General features: G+C 52.7%; 1 protein-coding gene across 2 annotated transcripts; it reads right to left on the bottom strand.

Moving 5' to 3' along the window:
- Window positions 1-404: 404 nt before the first annotated feature.
- On the bottom strand, window positions 405-16,119 carry BTNL9 (butyrophilin like 9). 2 transcript variants are annotated; one of them, XM_071219484.1, is made up of 11 exons: window positions 15,950-16,119; window positions 11,763-11,894; window positions 10,153-10,500; window positions 8,496-8,777; window positions 6,022-6,153; window positions 5,864-5,896; window positions 5,561-5,581; window positions 4,661-4,681; window positions 4,406-4,432; window positions 2,186-2,212; window positions 405-1,361 (listed from the first exon to the last, which is right to left on the bottom strand). In XM_071219484.1, exons 2-11 carry the CDS (start codon window positions 11,872-11,874, stop codon window positions 733-735), a joined length of 1,632 nt encoding a protein of 543 aa, XP_071075585.1. In that variant the 5' UTR covers window positions 11,875-11,894; window positions 15,950-16,119; the 3' UTR covers window positions 405-732. The 2 variants fall into 2 exon arrangements, with proteins under 2 accessions (XP_071075585.1, XP_045041620.2); XM_045185685.2 differs by having other exon boundaries at window positions 10,153-10,497.
- Between the last annotated feature and the right edge of the window lie 997 nt (window positions 16,120-17,116).

The raw sequence follows: 17,116 nt of genomic DNA, 5'->3' as shown, positions 1-17,116 counted from the left end.
TCTACGTAGTCAAAACCATGAGTTCAGAGTCACCCTTTCACTCTCTCCTGTCCCCTTCTTGTATTTTTCCTGCAGCTGCACTTTCTTTCTCTGAGAAACCTGACTTCCGGCACACTCTGTGAAATTTATTTGCTCTCCCCCCTCATTGATCAAGTCTTGTCATTAGTCTGTTTAATTGTCCCACAGCTGGTCAGTGGGGCCTCTTCAGTCTTCCTTCTGTGGCCTCTGGCTGTGTCCCCATCAGTTTCTGAGCACATCTGGGCTTTGTCAGTCCCAGCCCAAGAGTCAGCTGTTCCCCAAGTTCGTGGTAGTGGGAATTGACATTTAAACCTGGGATAGGAGCCCAAGGTGAATTCATTTTTCATGAACTGGAAAATATACACAGAAACATACAAGTACGCAAAGTAGCCGATACCTTTAATCCAATCATGTTTCTCCCTTCTTTCCCCTCCCAGTCTCCTGCCCTCTTCCACAGTGAGCACCCTGGGGCCCCGCAACATCAGTGTCTTCTCGCTCACTTGTTCAGTCCTATGATACACACACGGAGGAGCTTTGGAATGGCCCCTTTTTCTTAAAGAAAATTATAAAGACACGCATTCACATGTACACAGGCCAAATCCTTCTCTCTGTCCCCTTCTGCTGTGCAGAATCTGTCACCTTTGCTGGCATTTTGGTGATGCTTCCTGTCCCACAGGAAGCCGCCCAGGACCCAGCCCTGCGGCCACGAGCACCTCACCACAGGTCCAGGGCGAGGTCCGAGGGCTCGTAGGGCTGTGCCCAGGTGTCACGCTCATCCTCTTCCGGGAGGTGTGTCGCTCGAACTGGCAGCGGGCAGATAGTGAGCGGATCCGCGTTTTCGCTGCCGTCTGGGGCTCTGGGTCTGAAGTACGCACAGAGAGGCCCCGAGAATGTGTCGGTGAAGGTGAAGATGTGGGAGCCGTCGGTCACGTTGAAGAAGGCCAGCTTTCCGGCCTCGCAGTCCAGGAAGATGCCCACGCGCCGGGGCGGCACACGCAGGGACAGCGCCACGCGCTGCGGCTCCAGGATGAAGTACTCGCTGCTGTTCCACAGCCCCATCACCCAGTAGCCGGTGGCTGGGCTCAAGCACCCCGGGCCCGCGCGCGCCACCGCCTCCAGGCAGGCGCCCAGGAACCAGCGGCTGCGCCGGCCCACATCTACCTCCCAGTAGTGGCGGCCCGCCTTGAAGCGCTCGCGGCTCAGCACGCACGTCTGCTCCGTGAATCGCTGCGGGTCTCCCAGCCCTGCCAGAACTGGCAGCGGCCCGCGGGAGAGCACGCTCTTGCCATCCTGGGAGACCTCCAAGCTGGGGTGCGCCGAGGCTGGGTCCAGTGTCAAGGCCACTGCACAGAGGCATTGGGTTAGTGCCCACGGGGGTGGTTCTGGGCCCTCCCTGTCTACTCCCCGGGACAGGCCAACCTCTATTTCTGTCAGTGGAGCAATTGGTGGAATATTCTCACCCACCCTCAACCTGAAACACGGGGACTGAAGTGGTGTGCACATCACTATACCCATTGCCGTGGAGAGGAGAGATAGCAAACAAGGAAGGCACCTGGGGATGGAGGAAGGCTCACTGCCCTCAAGTCCTGGTCAAGGGGAAGGAGCCCAGCGCCTGTGCTAGCCCCGCTGGCCTCGCAACCAGGGCGGGTTGAAGAGCATCAGGTGAGCTCTGGGCCTCAGTTTTACAGCACTTGTAGGATTTTAAAACCGAACAGGACCTCAGAGATCATCTAGTCCAGTCCTCTGTACTGGTCCCCACAGCGGCCAAAACACACTCATTTGATGGAGGCGGCTCCAAAGGATCCCTCCTGCCGGACCATCTGAAAGGTTCCTTACCAACTCTGGCATTCGCTCCTGCAAACAGCCTTCTTGCCAGATGGAAAAACCCAGTAACCCCCAGAAAACTATATGCTTGTGGGGGCATGTGTGTGCACATCAATGTATGCATGTGTGTGTCAGCCACACACCCGCACACAAGCATGCATGTGTGCATATATGCACATGCAGGTGTGGGGCATGTCATATGTGTGCGTGTGGGCTTGTGTGTTTGTGTGTGCAGGCTGGTGCTTGGCTTTGGACAGACCCTCCCTCCAATCTCAGATCTCTCCACCTCCCTCTGTTTTAGACCCAGCTGCTCCGAGTCATGTCAGTTCTTGGCTTCAGTTACCTGCATATTGTTGGGCTGCTCTCCACTCTAAAAGCAAACAGAGAGGAAAAGGAGGCTCAGAGAGCTGAGTCAGTCACTGTGGAAACTTGAGAGAGACTCCAGATGCATGAGGAACACAGAAGCACTGAGTGACCCCAGCCCCACCATGACAGCTGGTTTAGGTCCAGGATGGCATGGGTCCACCATAGCACTTTCCCGGGCCTTCAGGATTGAGGAAGGGGCTGGTGTCAGTGCTGGTTACACCAAAGCTGCATGCAGGCTGACGTTGTGCTGGGAGCAGCGAGAGCAGAGTGTGTAGGCAAAGAGAATGAATACACAAAGCACAGGTGCCCTGATAGATGGCGAGAAAGCCTCAGTGGCTGCCTGGCAAGCTCGGTTCTCAGGAGGCCCAGCTGAGGCCATTCAGTGTGGATTTCTGCTTCATTTCATTTTGTTCTGTTTTATAACAGAGACATCTCTAGCTCACAAAAGAGCAAAAGCAATAGAAGACGGTTCAGAGCTGTGCAAATTCACAGCAGGCCTTTTCAACCCTGGTTTTGCATAAGAATAATCAGTAGAACTTTATAAACATATAGCTCTTGCATGGAAAACCTCAATTCTATGACGATGTTGATTCTCTCTAAATTTAGCTATAAATTCAAAGCAATCCTGTGCAAAACCACTTTTGGATTATTTAAAGGAACTTCATAAAATTACCCTAAAACTTATGTTTTAAAAAGGTTCACTAACTTTGCAAAGGGAGTGGAAACGGCGTACTTTAAGTACTATAAAGGCAATAGCAGTAGAAACAGCGATGTAACCGGTGGACAACAGACAGACCCACCTGAACGTGGGCACCAAATACACACTAAAGGTGGCAGCCACATCAGTGGGGAAATCACGGATGGTGTAGCAGATGGCATTGGGAAAATCAACTCTCTGCATGGAGCAAAATCACTGGGCCACATATAATGGCAAAAGTCAGATGGATTAAAGACCCTACACATATGAAGTGAATAGAAGAAAATGTAAGAGAATCTTTGTGACTTAAATGTGAGGAAGCTCTACTTCAACAAAACGTCAAAAGAACAAGCCAGAGGTAAAAAATGTGATGAATTAGATTTTATCAAAAAAAAAATGACTTCAATAAGAGGCACCATGGACAAAGCTAATGGCAGATGACAGAATAGGAAAAGGAATTCATATCATTTAATACCAGTGAGTGAGTAAGATCACACGTATACATACATATATCCTGTGAATCAATAAGAAAACGACGGTAACCCCATGTGAAACCTGGACAAAGGGACATGAGCAGGCCGTGTTCAGAAGAGGAACCTCCACTGGCCAAGTAGCATAAGACATGCCCAGACTCCTTAGTGTTCAGGGGGGTGCAGACCGAAAGAACAGTGAGAATCTCTCCTCCCCACCTGCCGGCCGACTCCAAAAGCGAGCTCACATGGAATGTGGGCACGTGGAGCCTCCGTGTGCTGCCCATGGCAGGATGATGGCACTGCCTCTGGGGATCGTTCTGTCCCACTTGGTGACATACCTCCATGGGCCAGCATTCCCCTCCCGGATGTGCATCCCAGAGAAGTCTCCACACGACCCGAAGGCGACATGCTTGTGTTGTCTGAGTGGTGTGGAGTTAGACATGTGGGCCGGCTGCCCCCTCCAGGAGGGGGGCTGCCGAATGGAGGGCCCAGCAACAAGGAGAAAAGGGCCAGATGTGCACACGGCAGCAGGATGGGTATGAAAACACAGTAATGAGTGAGAAAAGCCAGGAATACCCCCACACATTTAAATTACTTACGTAAAAATAATTCACATAAACTGAAATGCATGTGCGCAAAACAGAAAACCACATTTTGCAAGAATACATATAAAGACAGATGTGAGACTGCTTGCTTTGTGGGGGAAAAGAGGGAGATACAGGGGGAAATGTTCACATATAGGGTAACGAGTCCACCCCAGTCTTTGAGGGTGGGCACCAGGAGCCCAGGGGAGTCTTATATGCCACCAGGATGGGCACCACTGGTTTACAGAATGCTTTCACCCCAGGGCAATAGAAAACATTGTAAAAGCAAAACTCAGATATACCCTTTCCCAGTAACATAGATCAACTCATGCCGAGTGAGGCTGTGGCATACACCGGGATGGAATGTGGTTGGTTAATCAGAGACAGTGACTGGTATGCTGAGAGGTAAAGCGGACAATGGGAGGGAAGGGGGCCTCACTCACCGGCCTGGCCTTCGGCCCTTCTCCAGTCTGAAGCAGTTAAGGAAAAACAAAATTAGAACACTGGGTTTCTGCAGCTTCCTTGCTCACGGACCCAATTTGCACACACCTCTGCCCCCCTCCCCTTTCTCCTGCCACCCACAGAGCCAGCAGGGTTCCAGCTTGGCTATCATACCTGGTTGGGAGATGAGAACTTACAAGGATAACCAGTTGCTAAACAGTGGGCAAGAAGAGAGAGTCCTGAGAGGGGCCACTTACCAAGCTCCGCCTGCAGCTTCCCTATAAGCAGAACGCACAGAGATAACATCAGCCTCGGGCTGCCTGGAGCCACCTCCCCAAGGCGAGAGGACCCGGGGAAGATGCTCCCTAGTCTTAAACCACCGCTCACCGCACTCCCACCTGAGGCTCTGCATCACCCATTGGCGGAATTCTACCGCCTCATCCCATTTGCTCCAGGGCAGAAATCGGCGCAGGGCGGGGGTGGAGGTGAGGAGAGTGGGGCTTGGCACTGAGGAGCCTCTTCCCAGGGCTCCTGTCTGGTTTGAAGGGGCTGCTACTCGTCTGCCCTGAAATCACTAGCTTTCCTGGGTAAGTCCAGGCACTAAGCACAGCCTGTCTGAGCCTCAGGGCCACCTACAGAGCGCATGGTTTAAAGGACTGGAAAGACGTCACACTTAATCACTTCCCGCGGCCCGACGCCAACACTGATGGGTTGCCACTAGAAAAGCATCTGGGAAAGGCAGCTCTATGCACGAACTCAGACTATACTGTGTTTACGCTACACTCAGGTTCGTGCAAATTCAGGGCGCACCCCTTCGCTGTGGCGTTTGCATTAAAAAGAGGATATCCTAGGAAGACAAGCCAGTCAGTGGGAGGAAACGTTTATCGGTGAAATTGGAAGTGAATCGTATCCTTGGCGGGGAAGGGGCCGCAGGGTCTGTCCAGAGGGTCTAAGGCCAGGCCTCCCAGGCAGCTTCGCTAGAGTCCATTTGGGAGTGAGGAGGTGGGAGGCTCAACGGGGTGGATAAAAAATTGGGTCCTGCCATATATCGTGTTCCAAAGGGCGCCGAAAATCACAGAACCCCTCCTTCCACAGCACGCTCCGCATTACCCCTGTAGCCCGCAGCCAGCTCTGTGGGCGCGGCACCCAGAACATACCCAGCTCTGCTGTGAGTTTCCCTGGAGAAAAAACGAAGAAAAAAGGAAAATCTCGATCAAAGAACGCTGAGGCCTCGCTTCTCCGAAGCGTGCAGACTCGGTCCCGGGTGTTCTGGGACCAGGCTGTGCTGGATGCGCAGGAGGAGCAGCCTCCGAGGCCAGGGAGTCGGGAGCGCAAACCTCGCCACTCGTCCGTCTGCCCAGCTCGCCCGCGCCCAGGTCTGCCTCCTCCCCTCTTTGCCCCAGGGCCCCCTTCTGCTGGGCAAAGGTGGGTGCAGAGGGCGCGCCCCTCGCCCGGCTCACCTTTGTCCTTGTCCGCCTGCTCCTTCAGCTTTTCTGAAAAGGAAAAGGAAGGGGGCAGGCTGGGTGCACGCCCCCCACCTACCCACGGGTTCCACCGGCCCTTCCCCGCACCTTTCGCGCGCCAGCCAGTGCTGGAAGACCGCCCCGCAGGCTGGTACCTTGGGTCCTCCGCTGCCTGCGAAAGCAGCACAGCGCGAGCGTCGTGAGCAGGGCCAGCAGCAGTGGCAGGCCGACCACCAGAGTCCCGAGGCAAGCTGTCTTCCACGGGAAGGGTCCGGGTAGAAAAACGTCTGGAAAACACCCAGAGGGAGTTGTCTGGATTCAGGTGCCTAGAACACTCAGGGACAGAGACTCCCGGACCTCAGGTGCTGGAAAACCCTAGGAACGAGACTGGCGACTTAAGCGCCTTGGGCCCCGCAGGGCCATCTGTCAAATGGGCGTGACTGCGGCTGCCCCACGCTCGGGTGAGATAGCCTCCCGGGAAGGCCGCCGATGTGGACTAGCTCCGTGCAAAGGGAAAGCGCTGCAAACTGACGGATGGAAAGAAGGGGCGCCTCCAACTGCTGTGACTATGGCCCTAATTTGCCTCTGCTTCTTCCCACTCCCGCCTTGCATCCGGGTCCAAGGTGTTTTGTGGATATCGGAAACACGGTGAGTTCAGAAACATCTCCCTGCTCCTTGCAGACACCTGGCTTCTACTTAGCACACCTTTGGGGGAATTGATCGCAAAGCCGTGTGGGGGCAGTGCCTTCCCTCCTCCCCATGTTCCCTAGGGAGGCCTCTGCAGGCAGTCAATGGGTGAACAATGAGAATAACCCTGTAGAAACACTCGTGGCAATTTAATAGAGCAACTTCGTGTCTGTTAAAGAAAATTACAAAAAAATGATGCTTTTATCTCAATGGTCTTTCGAAATATTTTTTCTTTTTAATTGTTGTTAAATATACATAACGTAAGATGCACCCTCTTAACCATTTTTAAGTGTCCCGTTCAGTGGCATTAAGGGCGTTCACGTTTTTGTGCCACCAGACCTGTCACCACCAGAACTGTTTCCACCTTCCCCAGCTGGAATCTGTCCCCATTAAACACGAACTCCCCATTTCCCCTCCTCCCAGCCCCCGGGAACCTCTCTTCTACCTTCCATCTCTATGAATTGACTACTCTAGGTACCTTATAAAAGTGGAATTGTACAATATTAGTCCTTTTGTGTCTGGCTTATTTCACTTAGCTCAATGTGCTCTTTTTTTTTTTTTTTTAGAAAAATTTCCCAGCCATGCGTTTTTATTGTCTGGTACAAAACTATTGGTCCACAGTGGACTGGTCCCTCACCACATATGGTTTGCTAAGCATTGACCTAGGGGTTCAGAGCAAAGACTCAGGGTCTGGTGCTACTCTGACCAGCTACACTTGAGTTTGTCCCTGTTCCCTCCTGTCCCACCTCCAGCTCCTCCAGTGGCCACACACATTCCCATCTCTGGTCCTTTGCACTTGCTGTTCCCTTGACCTGAATGCCCCCCAACAGATATCCATGTGCCTCACCCTTTATAAAGGATGAACACAAATCTAAAAAGAAAAAAAAATTGGAATTTCCCTGATGCAAAAAGAGGAAGAGACTTCCCTTTTCTTAAACCATTTCCTTAGAGAAACTGGTCAATTTTTTTTTTTTATCCTATCGAGATGTATGCAAATCCTTTTGAAAGCTAAATAAGCCTCTTGTCAGCTTTGCAGCTCAGGGATATTTCTCTTCAGGAGCTTGGAGCCATCTCCCTGAAATGAAGCATCCTGGAGAAAGCACCTCTGTCTCTGTGCCCTGGGGTTTAACCGAGGTACCTAGCTCCAAGTCTGAACTGCGTTCTTTTTTTTTTTCTTTTCCCCTCTTGCACACCTGCAACTAGGGACCTGGCCCACAATCCAGGCATGTGCCCTGATGGGAATGGAACCGGTAACCTGTTGGTTCACAGGCTGGTGCTCATTCCACTGAGACACACCAGCCAGGGTGTAACTGCATTCTTATCATAAAGATAGGAAATGTTTTATCTTTCCTTTGGGTAAAGATAATCTGCTAGCCCAGACAGCCACCTCAACTACCAGCTTTATCTTGCATGAAGTATGTGTGCTGTCAAGTCCTCCTACCTGAAGGCAAGTTCTTACCTACAAGGGTGAGATTCCTTTCTGTGGTTGTAATGTAACTATTAACTTGGACCTACGTGGGACGTGGCCGACAGGTTGGGTTTGTCCTCAAGACTCAAAACACTAGAGTTGTGAACATTAAACCTTCCAGTGGGCACCTCATGAAAAGACTTTGATGTTAGAAAATAACCTCTCCTTCAACTCTTTGCCTAAGTGACTTCTTCCCTGATCCACCACTTTTAAATCCACATACACACCCCGCCACGTCTTATCACTCTTCCTTGACCCTCGTTAAGGAGTAGTTACATTTACACAGTCCTAAAATTACAGTCGGCCCTTTGAAGGCCACCGGGGGCTGATGTGGCCCCTGGTGAAAATGAGTTTGACACCCCTGCTGTACTCAGCCAGGCCCTGTACCATTGTGTCCTTATAGATGGCTGTCGGGACGATGGACATGGAAATTGTGATGATTAGGAAGATGAAGGTGAGTCAGCACCCACTGACCTGCTACTTGGACCACGAACTCTTTCTTCTGGAAGAGGAGGGGGTTCTGGATGGAGCAGGACAAGTTGCTATGGGCCCCCTCTTGGACAACCACCGATGTTTCCAAACTGAACAGGCCCTGGGCGTCCTGGGTGATGGTTTCAGACTCCGGAGGCAGGCACTGTCCCCGATGGTCTCTCCACTGAGCCTGGGGCTTGGGGTACCAGCCACTGGAGCTGCACCGCATCTGAATGCCTCCTTTCTTGAAGCCCTCAAGGGAGATGTGAGGGTCTGACCCCATCCCTGGGAGAGAGGCAGGGGGAGTGGGAACAATTAGGCTCCTTCCTGGAAGTTGTGGGTGAAACTCATCATTTGCGGTCACCATAAGGAATCATGAACTGTGACTTCTCTTAACATGCTTGTGGGCTCATAGCCTCCACCCACGGCCTGGAAATGACAGTCTGAATCAGTGGTGGCACGTGGGGACAGTACTACCCCTGAGGAACATTTGGAAATATGGAGGGGGTCCATTTGACTCAAAAGGGCCGCTGACACTTAGTCATATTATGCAAGGGACAGTCCTGGAGAATGAAGAATAGTTTCTCCCCAAATTTCAACAGACAGTCTTCTCCCTCTGCTGAATCCCACCAGAGCTCAAGTACAATGCTCGTGATACGCGCACTCCTTTATTGTTCCATCCTCCAGGTGCTGGCTCTATGTTTTCAATATGCAAAACATTAATACGGTTTAAACGCCAGTACTGTAAAAAAAAATGTTTGCCAGGAGAGCCCCAGACCTTTCTCATCCTGTCCCTCCCATTGCACCCCCTCCCTTAGGTCACCATTTTCGTTAGTTCCTGGTTTCTCTTCCCTGTGTTTCCTTTGTGTTTCTCCTTCTTTCGCACACAGAAGTTTACGAACTACTGACCGTCTCATGCATCTCACTTCTTTTCTCCTAGCGACAACCTAGAAATCACTCCACACCGGTTTGTGGAGCTCTGCCGCCTGTTTTCAGCGGCGTGGTACTGCTGGATCACTCCGCATGTGGTGGCCTGCACTCGGTCAGCACCCGCGCTTGTTCACTCAGGTTGTTTCTGCTGATTTGCAACAACAAATAATGCTACAAAGCTTAAACTTACACATGTGCCTTTTCCACAGTTAGCTGCGGGAGGTGTATCTTCAAGGTTAACGCCTAGAGGGGGGACTGGTGGTCAAAAGGCAGGCGCACAGACAATCCTGTATTGCCCAATTCCCAGGCACTGGAGCTTTTTAACTTTGAACTTTGTCAGCGTGGGGCAGAGCAGGCAGGCTGCTTCCCTGCAGCCTCACTGAGAGTGTGGGTCGAATTTTTTTAATTTTTGCCAGTCTGAGAGGTAAAGCATTGCATGTCCCTGTGGCTTTAATTTGCCTTTTTTCCCCGTTATGAGCAAAATTGATCATCTTTCCATATGTTTAATGGCCATTTGTGTATCTTTGCTTTGTGAACAATTTTTAATTTTTCTAATGGATCTTTCTTTTTAATTTTTTTTTTAAGTAAGTAGAGCTATTCCCCTGTTGTCTGGGCTTCCCTATCTACTCTGGAGCAAAGCAGCTCTATCCAAAATGCCTATCAGCTCTATCCTTTCCTATGCACACCCCCACACCCCGCCCTCCCGCTAGCGCTCAGTCAGGCCACGCACCTGCTACCTCCAGTTCCCAGACAGCTTCCCCAGAGAAGTTGCTGGAGAGGAAGCGGCATCCATAGGGGCCCTTGTCGGCGGGGATCAGGCGGTGGAGCTGCAGGATCACGATGCCATCCGAGATGTTGTCCGTGAGGAGTTTGGTCCTGTTCCGGAACTGCACCATCTGTTCCCCGGGGAGCTCCTGTCGCTCCCGGTACAGGCACACCACCTCCGAGGCCTGGCTCCGGAACCAGAGGATCTCCATGTGCTCTGCGCCCTGGTAACCGGACAGGTGGCACTGGAACTCCGCCTCTTCCCCGATGTGCTCCAGGACAGATGCCTCAGGGCCAATCACCTGGAGCTCTTCTAGGGCAAGAAGCCAGAATAATGGCCAAAATCAGCTCTCCAATGAAGGTTTTCACCCTGTCCCTTTGCAGCTCAGAGATCTACAGCAAGCCCTTCAAGTGAGGAGGGTGAGACACTCTTCAGGGCAGCCTGAGCCTGTCGGGTGTCTCGAACGAGTAATTGTCATGAAAGAAATGAATCGGTCATTTCTACATAATGCGAATACAAGTTTTCTTTGTCCGCTTTGTCTGATTTTCCTGTTCTTTAGTGTACACGTTCACAGCTTCCATACCAACAAACGGTATTAAAACAATCCACAGGGCTCCTTGCTGGATTTTTTTTTTTATTCTAAAGGTCAAATCATGCCTTGTAGATTTCTATTCACCACGATCTGTCATTTGATTGTCTTCTTCGATCTGGTCCCTGCAGTCCCCCAAGCTAGTCTGTTTTCTGCCATCTCCATGAAAGTCTCAGTTACTTGGTGCTCAGGGTCCTGCCGCACAGCACGTGGCACCTGTCTCTCCGCCTTGTGTGCGCATTCTTTCCTGTTTTTGAAGCTCAGCTAAAAACTGTGTGCCTCCCAAGCTGGACTAAAGCCTCACCCCGAGCTCTCCCTTCATGGGTCCCTCCCACCCTCACTTTGCGGGCAGAGCACGGCAGTGCCTTTCTTTGTCCATTGCATGTGAGACCCCTTCTTGCCACTGGGTGAAGACCCAACACCCTTCCAATCAGCTTCCCTCTCCAGCTTCTCTCCCCCTCACCTGATGCTTGGCCCTTTCCCTGGGTGCATCCTGTCTCAGTTTATTCTCCATCTGTCATCTTTCTAGAGAATATGGGTCCTGCAAATTCTGCTCAAACAATTTCTGCTATCTAGGGCTCTTCTTGGCTTTCTGGAAAAAAACTCCAAATGACTCTCTTAGCTGTGCTCCCAAATCTTTGGGTGCGCTTCGCTTGCAGCCTGACCATACACAGCTTCACAGGTGGATTTACAAATATTTTCCAACTGGTTCAGCCCAAGCACAGACTGATAAGAGTTTCTGGGCACCCTCTTATTCCGCCCCTGCCATGCTTGAGACCTTTGGGGTCACCAGGGTGTGTGGGAGTGCTGGTGGCTGAGACGGTGGAGGAGCACTGGCCTGGGGCACTGCTGGGATGGAAATCTCTTTAAATACTAGCACCTGGCATGACTACACTGTCTCAGCCCTGCGAGCACCTTCGGGAGGTGTGGGCAGAAGCTGATGCTCTCACGTCCTGGGTGGCTGGGCTGCAATCGGATGCACTACCTGAGTTCAGTTCCCCAGGCTGGAGGAGGAGGAGGAGGAGGATGTGGAACAAGAGACTGCTGGGCCAAGGTACCCGCCAAAAGGAGTCCAGGGAGACTGGGAAATCTGCCATCTCTCCAGCAGCGAGGCCACCTGCAGAGGGAAACAGAGATGCTGGGGTGACACAGGAGAGCTGGCACTGGGCCTGTCAGGTCAGGGGTCTGTCAGTGCCTCAGTTACCCTTTGTCTGGTTCTGACCGAGCCCAGTGCCTGGCTTCTTTTAAACTGCAACCGGATGTGAGAGCTGCTTCTAATTTTACCAGGCAGCATTTCTCACCACTTCGCTGGCTTTGCTCGGCCTGCTGGAGCCTCAGGGGTCCCAGAGGAAGCAGCTTCTGAGGTTCACATTGTTTTAGAGCCAGAAATAGAGCCACACAGTGTACTGGGTCTCCACTAGGATATAATGACTATCTACAAACAAAGGGAAATCTATAAAAACTCTCACATGCATTTTTACTCTCCCGGCCCCAACTTGCTCCCACTTCCCTTGGCTTGGAATGTCAGGGCCACAAAACAGAGGAACGAACACGAAGTTCTGATCTTTCAGGCATGGGATGCACGCCTGGCAGCTGCTGGCCAACTTTACCCACACCTGGGCCATCTTCCTCCAGTTCTGGAACCTCAGGTGTGGCCTCCAGGAGTTAGCTGGTGACTGTCCCTGAGTCTATAGCTTCTTTGAGGCCACAGTGATGGTGTGGTCCCATCTAGTCCCCCTCCCCATCTGTGACCCAGGAAACCCAGCCCCAGTACAGGTGAGGGCTGTCCTCTCTTACTCCTGACACCCCCTTGGGACCTGAAGAGCGTCTCACAGTCTGACAGCCAGTGAGTGTGAGCAGCCAATACACCTTGGGAGACATGCAATGCTCTCCATATTTATCCTTTGTTTAGTTGTGGGACTTTAGGCAGATTTTGTAACTGGCTGAACTTCAGTTTCTTTGCTCGAACAATGGAAGAAACCAATGCCAACTCGGAGGGCCGCTAACCCCCCTCCATGGGTTGGCTGGGTGCTCCAACTGAAAGTCAGCACCTCCTCCCTCTGCTCCATCACTTTCCAAATAGCCACTCCCCATCGTCTTCCAGGGCCGGCACCCCTCTGCCCTCATGCCATCATAGCACCCCTGGGGGAGAGGGGAGCCCCATCAAGTTTCTACTCTCTGCATCCTCAGCCTCCCCTGTCCCTCCTTTGGCCACCCTACACCACTGTTTGGTTTTCCTTGTCACGCAGGCCTGTGACATGGCATGTGCTCAGGGGACCTGTGGCAGCAGGGCCCCTGCTGCACTGTCAGCAATGCCGCTGGCAGGGGCGGGGGTGCCCAGGCTTTTGGTGTCTCTGCACCATGCCGGAAGAAGAGCTATCTTGGGCCACACATTGAATACATTATGACATGTAATCACACACACAAAACATCTCATAATGTTTTAAGTAAATTTATAATTTTGTGTTGGGCCGTACTCACAGCCATCCTGGGCTGCAGCGGCCTGCGGGCCGTATATTGGACACCCTGGGTTTAGATGAAGGACTTGAAAGCTGCTGGGTCATTCAGCATAAAAGTGGCCAGAGCAGAAGTGAAGGTGACTTAATGGGAGAGGGGGGACTCCCCAGGGGACTCCTGTACTGGAAGAACCTGGGCCAATGAAAATAGAATGGAGGTAGGGGTGATCGCTGTGAGGGACTTGTCCAGGGGCTAGGGGCCCTGCTCTCCTGGAGCTCACATGCAGGTGGGAAGGTGGAGGGAGGCAAGGTGGACTGGCTTGATTTGTGCTTCAGTAGGGGCCTCTGTGGGGAAGGAGGTCAAGTCCCTTCTGGAGGGGTCCTGGCTGTTTCAATGGCCAGCAGCTACTGGAATGACCATTCACACCAGCAGACTGAGGCCTTGCACCAGGGTCCATGCTCTGGCCAGACTGTCCAGCCTCTCCCCTTTCTGGCTGCTGGCAGGAATGTGTATGTGTCAGGCCTGGAAATCAGCAGCAAAGAACCCCAGAGCAGGGTGGGGGTGGGGTAGGGGGTTTGCACACTGGCTTTGCAATTTCTCTCCCTCTCCCCATTCTTTTTTCTTCTCTTTGTGCCTCAGTCTTTTCTTCTGGACTAGAGCTCCAGGAGGGCAAAGCCATGAAGGTCTGTCAGTACCTGCCAAGTCCTTCCAAAGAAGAGGGACCCAGGACACCTTACAGATCCACTTGAATTGGCCAGGTTCTAAGGAATTAGTCAAGACTTGCATTGGTTGTTAGCTTGAGTCCTCCTGTGGCAGCCCTGGCTCAACTGGCCCACAGCTGGGCCCCAATATCCCCGGACAGGGGAGGCTGCCATCTCCTGGGGTTGGGACAGTGTGTTCCAGACCCTGAAATTACTGCAGGACCACAGTTGTCTGTTGTGATACACCTGTCTCTGTGTGTGTATGTGTGTATGTGTGTGTGAGAGAGAGAGAGAGAGAGAGAGAAAGAGAGGTGAGAGAGAGAAACATCAATCGGTTGCCTCTTGTATGCACCCTGCCCAGGGTTTGAACCTGCAACCTTTTGGTGTATGAGACGATGCTCCAACCAGTTGAGCCACCAGCCAACCACACAAACCACGCATATGATTTCTGTCATGGAGGCTGCAGGAGGAGGAGGTTGAATACATACACACAGAACCATAAAAAATTAGCACAAATTGAGAACTTAGTATCTACCAATCACTTAACCACACCAGAAGTATTAGATTATTATTGCCAGAGGTCCAAATCACAGACAAGGAAACTGAGGCACAAGGGGGCTAGGTGGCCTGCCCACACGCAGCTAGGTGGTGGTGGAGTCGGGGCTCACCCCAAGCTCTGCACTTCTTGGAATACAAATTCCTCATCTGCTGTGCCATGTGGCAGGACTGGGCACACCCTCAGTCTCCTGTCCCTTGGACCATCACGACCCCCGTCAGGGACCGCCTGCCTACACACCACAGCACTGGGCCCGACAGCATCTCACGTGCACTGAAGAGGCTTGAGTCCCCAGGTGTCAGCCCCAAGACAAATCAACCAACCGACCAACCAACAAGTGAACAAAAATGTGAAAACCACACTCAAAACCCAAGTCTCCCTTCAAGCTTGTGAGCAGCATCTTCTAGAACAGAAGACACATAACCTGAGGTCGCTTTGCTCCCAACACGCAAGGACATGCCTTGAAAGCTTTTAATCAGAGGGAGACAATCTGGCGATTTCCTGAAGTGATGCGGAGGGGCTGAAGTCCCCAAGGGCACCCTTCTCCCACCTGCTGCCCATGATGTCAATGGATTTCAGATTCTCGTTCCATGCAGGAGCTTTTGCTGGGGGAAAGGTGAGAGGAAGACAGAGGAGCCAGTGAAGAGGAGGATGACCAGAAAGGGAGTCTCAGGCTGGAGCTGAGCTTTGCTGGTGGGTACATTCTCCCTGCTCTCCAGGGAGTCTCTGGTAGGTCCCTCCTGAAGACCCGGGAAAGAATAAGGGTCGTGCACACTGGTGCTGAAGAAATGCTGCCACTCTACACCTGGGGGAAGCCTGTTTCCCCCTCATTTCTCTCCTTCTCATTGTCTCCCTGCCCCACTCCAACCCCACTCCAGTTTTCTCCTCCTGCACCTGCAGCTCCTGAAAACCACCTGATGCTCTCTGAATCGCCAGTCTCTCTGCTCCTGAGTATCTCTGCGCAGGTTACTTTTGCTTTTGCTACTTTGGTGAGCTGGGCCGTGCAGCAGCAGTGTGCTTCTCCCTGTCTTACTCCCGGGGCCCCACACCGTGAGCCCCAAGGCGGGGTTTCACACTCTGGCACGTTTTCCTCCCTCAGTGCCGCTCAGTGCGTGGATCCTCCACGGCTGGCAACTGATGTTCGCTGCTGACTTTGGCTTGGTTTCAGGAGGCCCACAGGAGGTTTCTGCCCCTAGTCTCTAAGGGAGATGAACCTCCCCAAGAAGGGACCCTCCATGAGGCGGAAGGAAAAATGGGACCCATCTGATTCCTGCCTCCTCAGGCGGGACTGCCTGACCCGGGTTCTTCCATGGCCCCACTCCAAACACCCCACCCTACAGGCAGGCCCTGTTGGGAAGATAGGGTGACCCATCCATACTGTCTCCAAAGGCTATCACTTTCTGCTTTCCATTTCTGAAAGCTGGAGGTTTAGGCAGGCATTGAGAACGAGCCACGTACCTGGCAGGTTGCAGCTAAGGGTCTGAAACGGCAGATGAGCCCTGCTGGTCGCAGCTCCGTTGCAAAGGAGGTGGTTGTTGGAAAGAGTCTTGGTCCCAGTTGGGGGGCAAGTTGAGCGCGTGTGACAGAATTTCCAACCCACCTTCCACCTTAAAACACATGCTGCTTGCTCTGCCCTTTGCTATAAAAACCAAGAAAGATGGACAAAAGGAGGAAGTTCCTATCACATCCTGTCTTTGTGAGGCAAATCACAGATGAAATTTCCAAGGAAAATGTCCCTCTAAGGTCTTAAAAAGAGGGGAGAGGTATCTGGGAGTTTTGCAGAGACTGCAACCTGCAGATGCTCAGAGCGGGGCGGGGTGTGGGGAGGGAAGGCTCAGCTGGCTGCCTGGGGTCTGGGGCTCCAGGGAGACAGGACGGCCACCCCTATTTGGTCCCTTGCTCCCCACCATCCCTGCAAACGATACAGCCTGGACTGAAATATCTCTAACTGGGGATTAGGAATGACCTGGTGCCCAGCTCTTAACCAGCTCTCCCCTCCTCCTCAGGGCCAGGGTGTCAATAGCCTGGGGTCATCGCCCTAAGTGAAACGCAAGAGCGGGTCACACACAACTGGGCAGTTAAGTGGGCACTGTACTGGGATCTCTCCAATCGAGTGGAGCTCAAAAACGAAGCAGCAGCCATCACCCCACAACTGCCCGTTGTGCCATAGGCCGCCACAGAACTCTGGTATCAGTGAGACAGAAGTGCAGTAGATCAAGGTGCCAGTCACAGGCTGCACCTCACGCTGACATCCTGCCTAGGGGGCGGGTCAGAGCAGCGGCACGTGGCAGTGGCACCTGTAGGACACAGCCCCAGAGACTGCAGAAGTGTCTGCTGTGTGGGGAGGGGCCTGGGCAGGTGCTGGGCTCTGGGTGAGCAGGTGCAGTAGGGGCCCTTCCTGTCCTGGCAGCTGGTGCACACATCCTGGCCTTATGCACGAAGATGTCCTAGGACAGCACAGGGGGCTGAGTGGTGGGCTCAAGTGGTGGGGGCCGGTCCCTGGGGCTGGGAGACACAGGAGGGCTTAGGGACAGATTGAACTTAAAATAGACACTGACCAAAGAGCAAGGTCAGGGAAACGATAAAGGTGCCAGGAGGGGAGAGCCCTTCTCAGAGGAGGAAGGG

Source organism: Desmodus rotundus, chromosome 10 (assembly GCF_022682495.2).
Source record: "Desmodus rotundus isolate HL8 chromosome 10, HLdesRot8A.1, whole genome shotgun sequence".
Lineage (NCBI taxonomy): Eukaryota > Metazoa > Chordata > Mammalia > Chiroptera > Phyllostomidae > Desmodus > Desmodus rotundus.
This window is presented reverse-complemented; position numbering and strand designations above follow the sequence as displayed.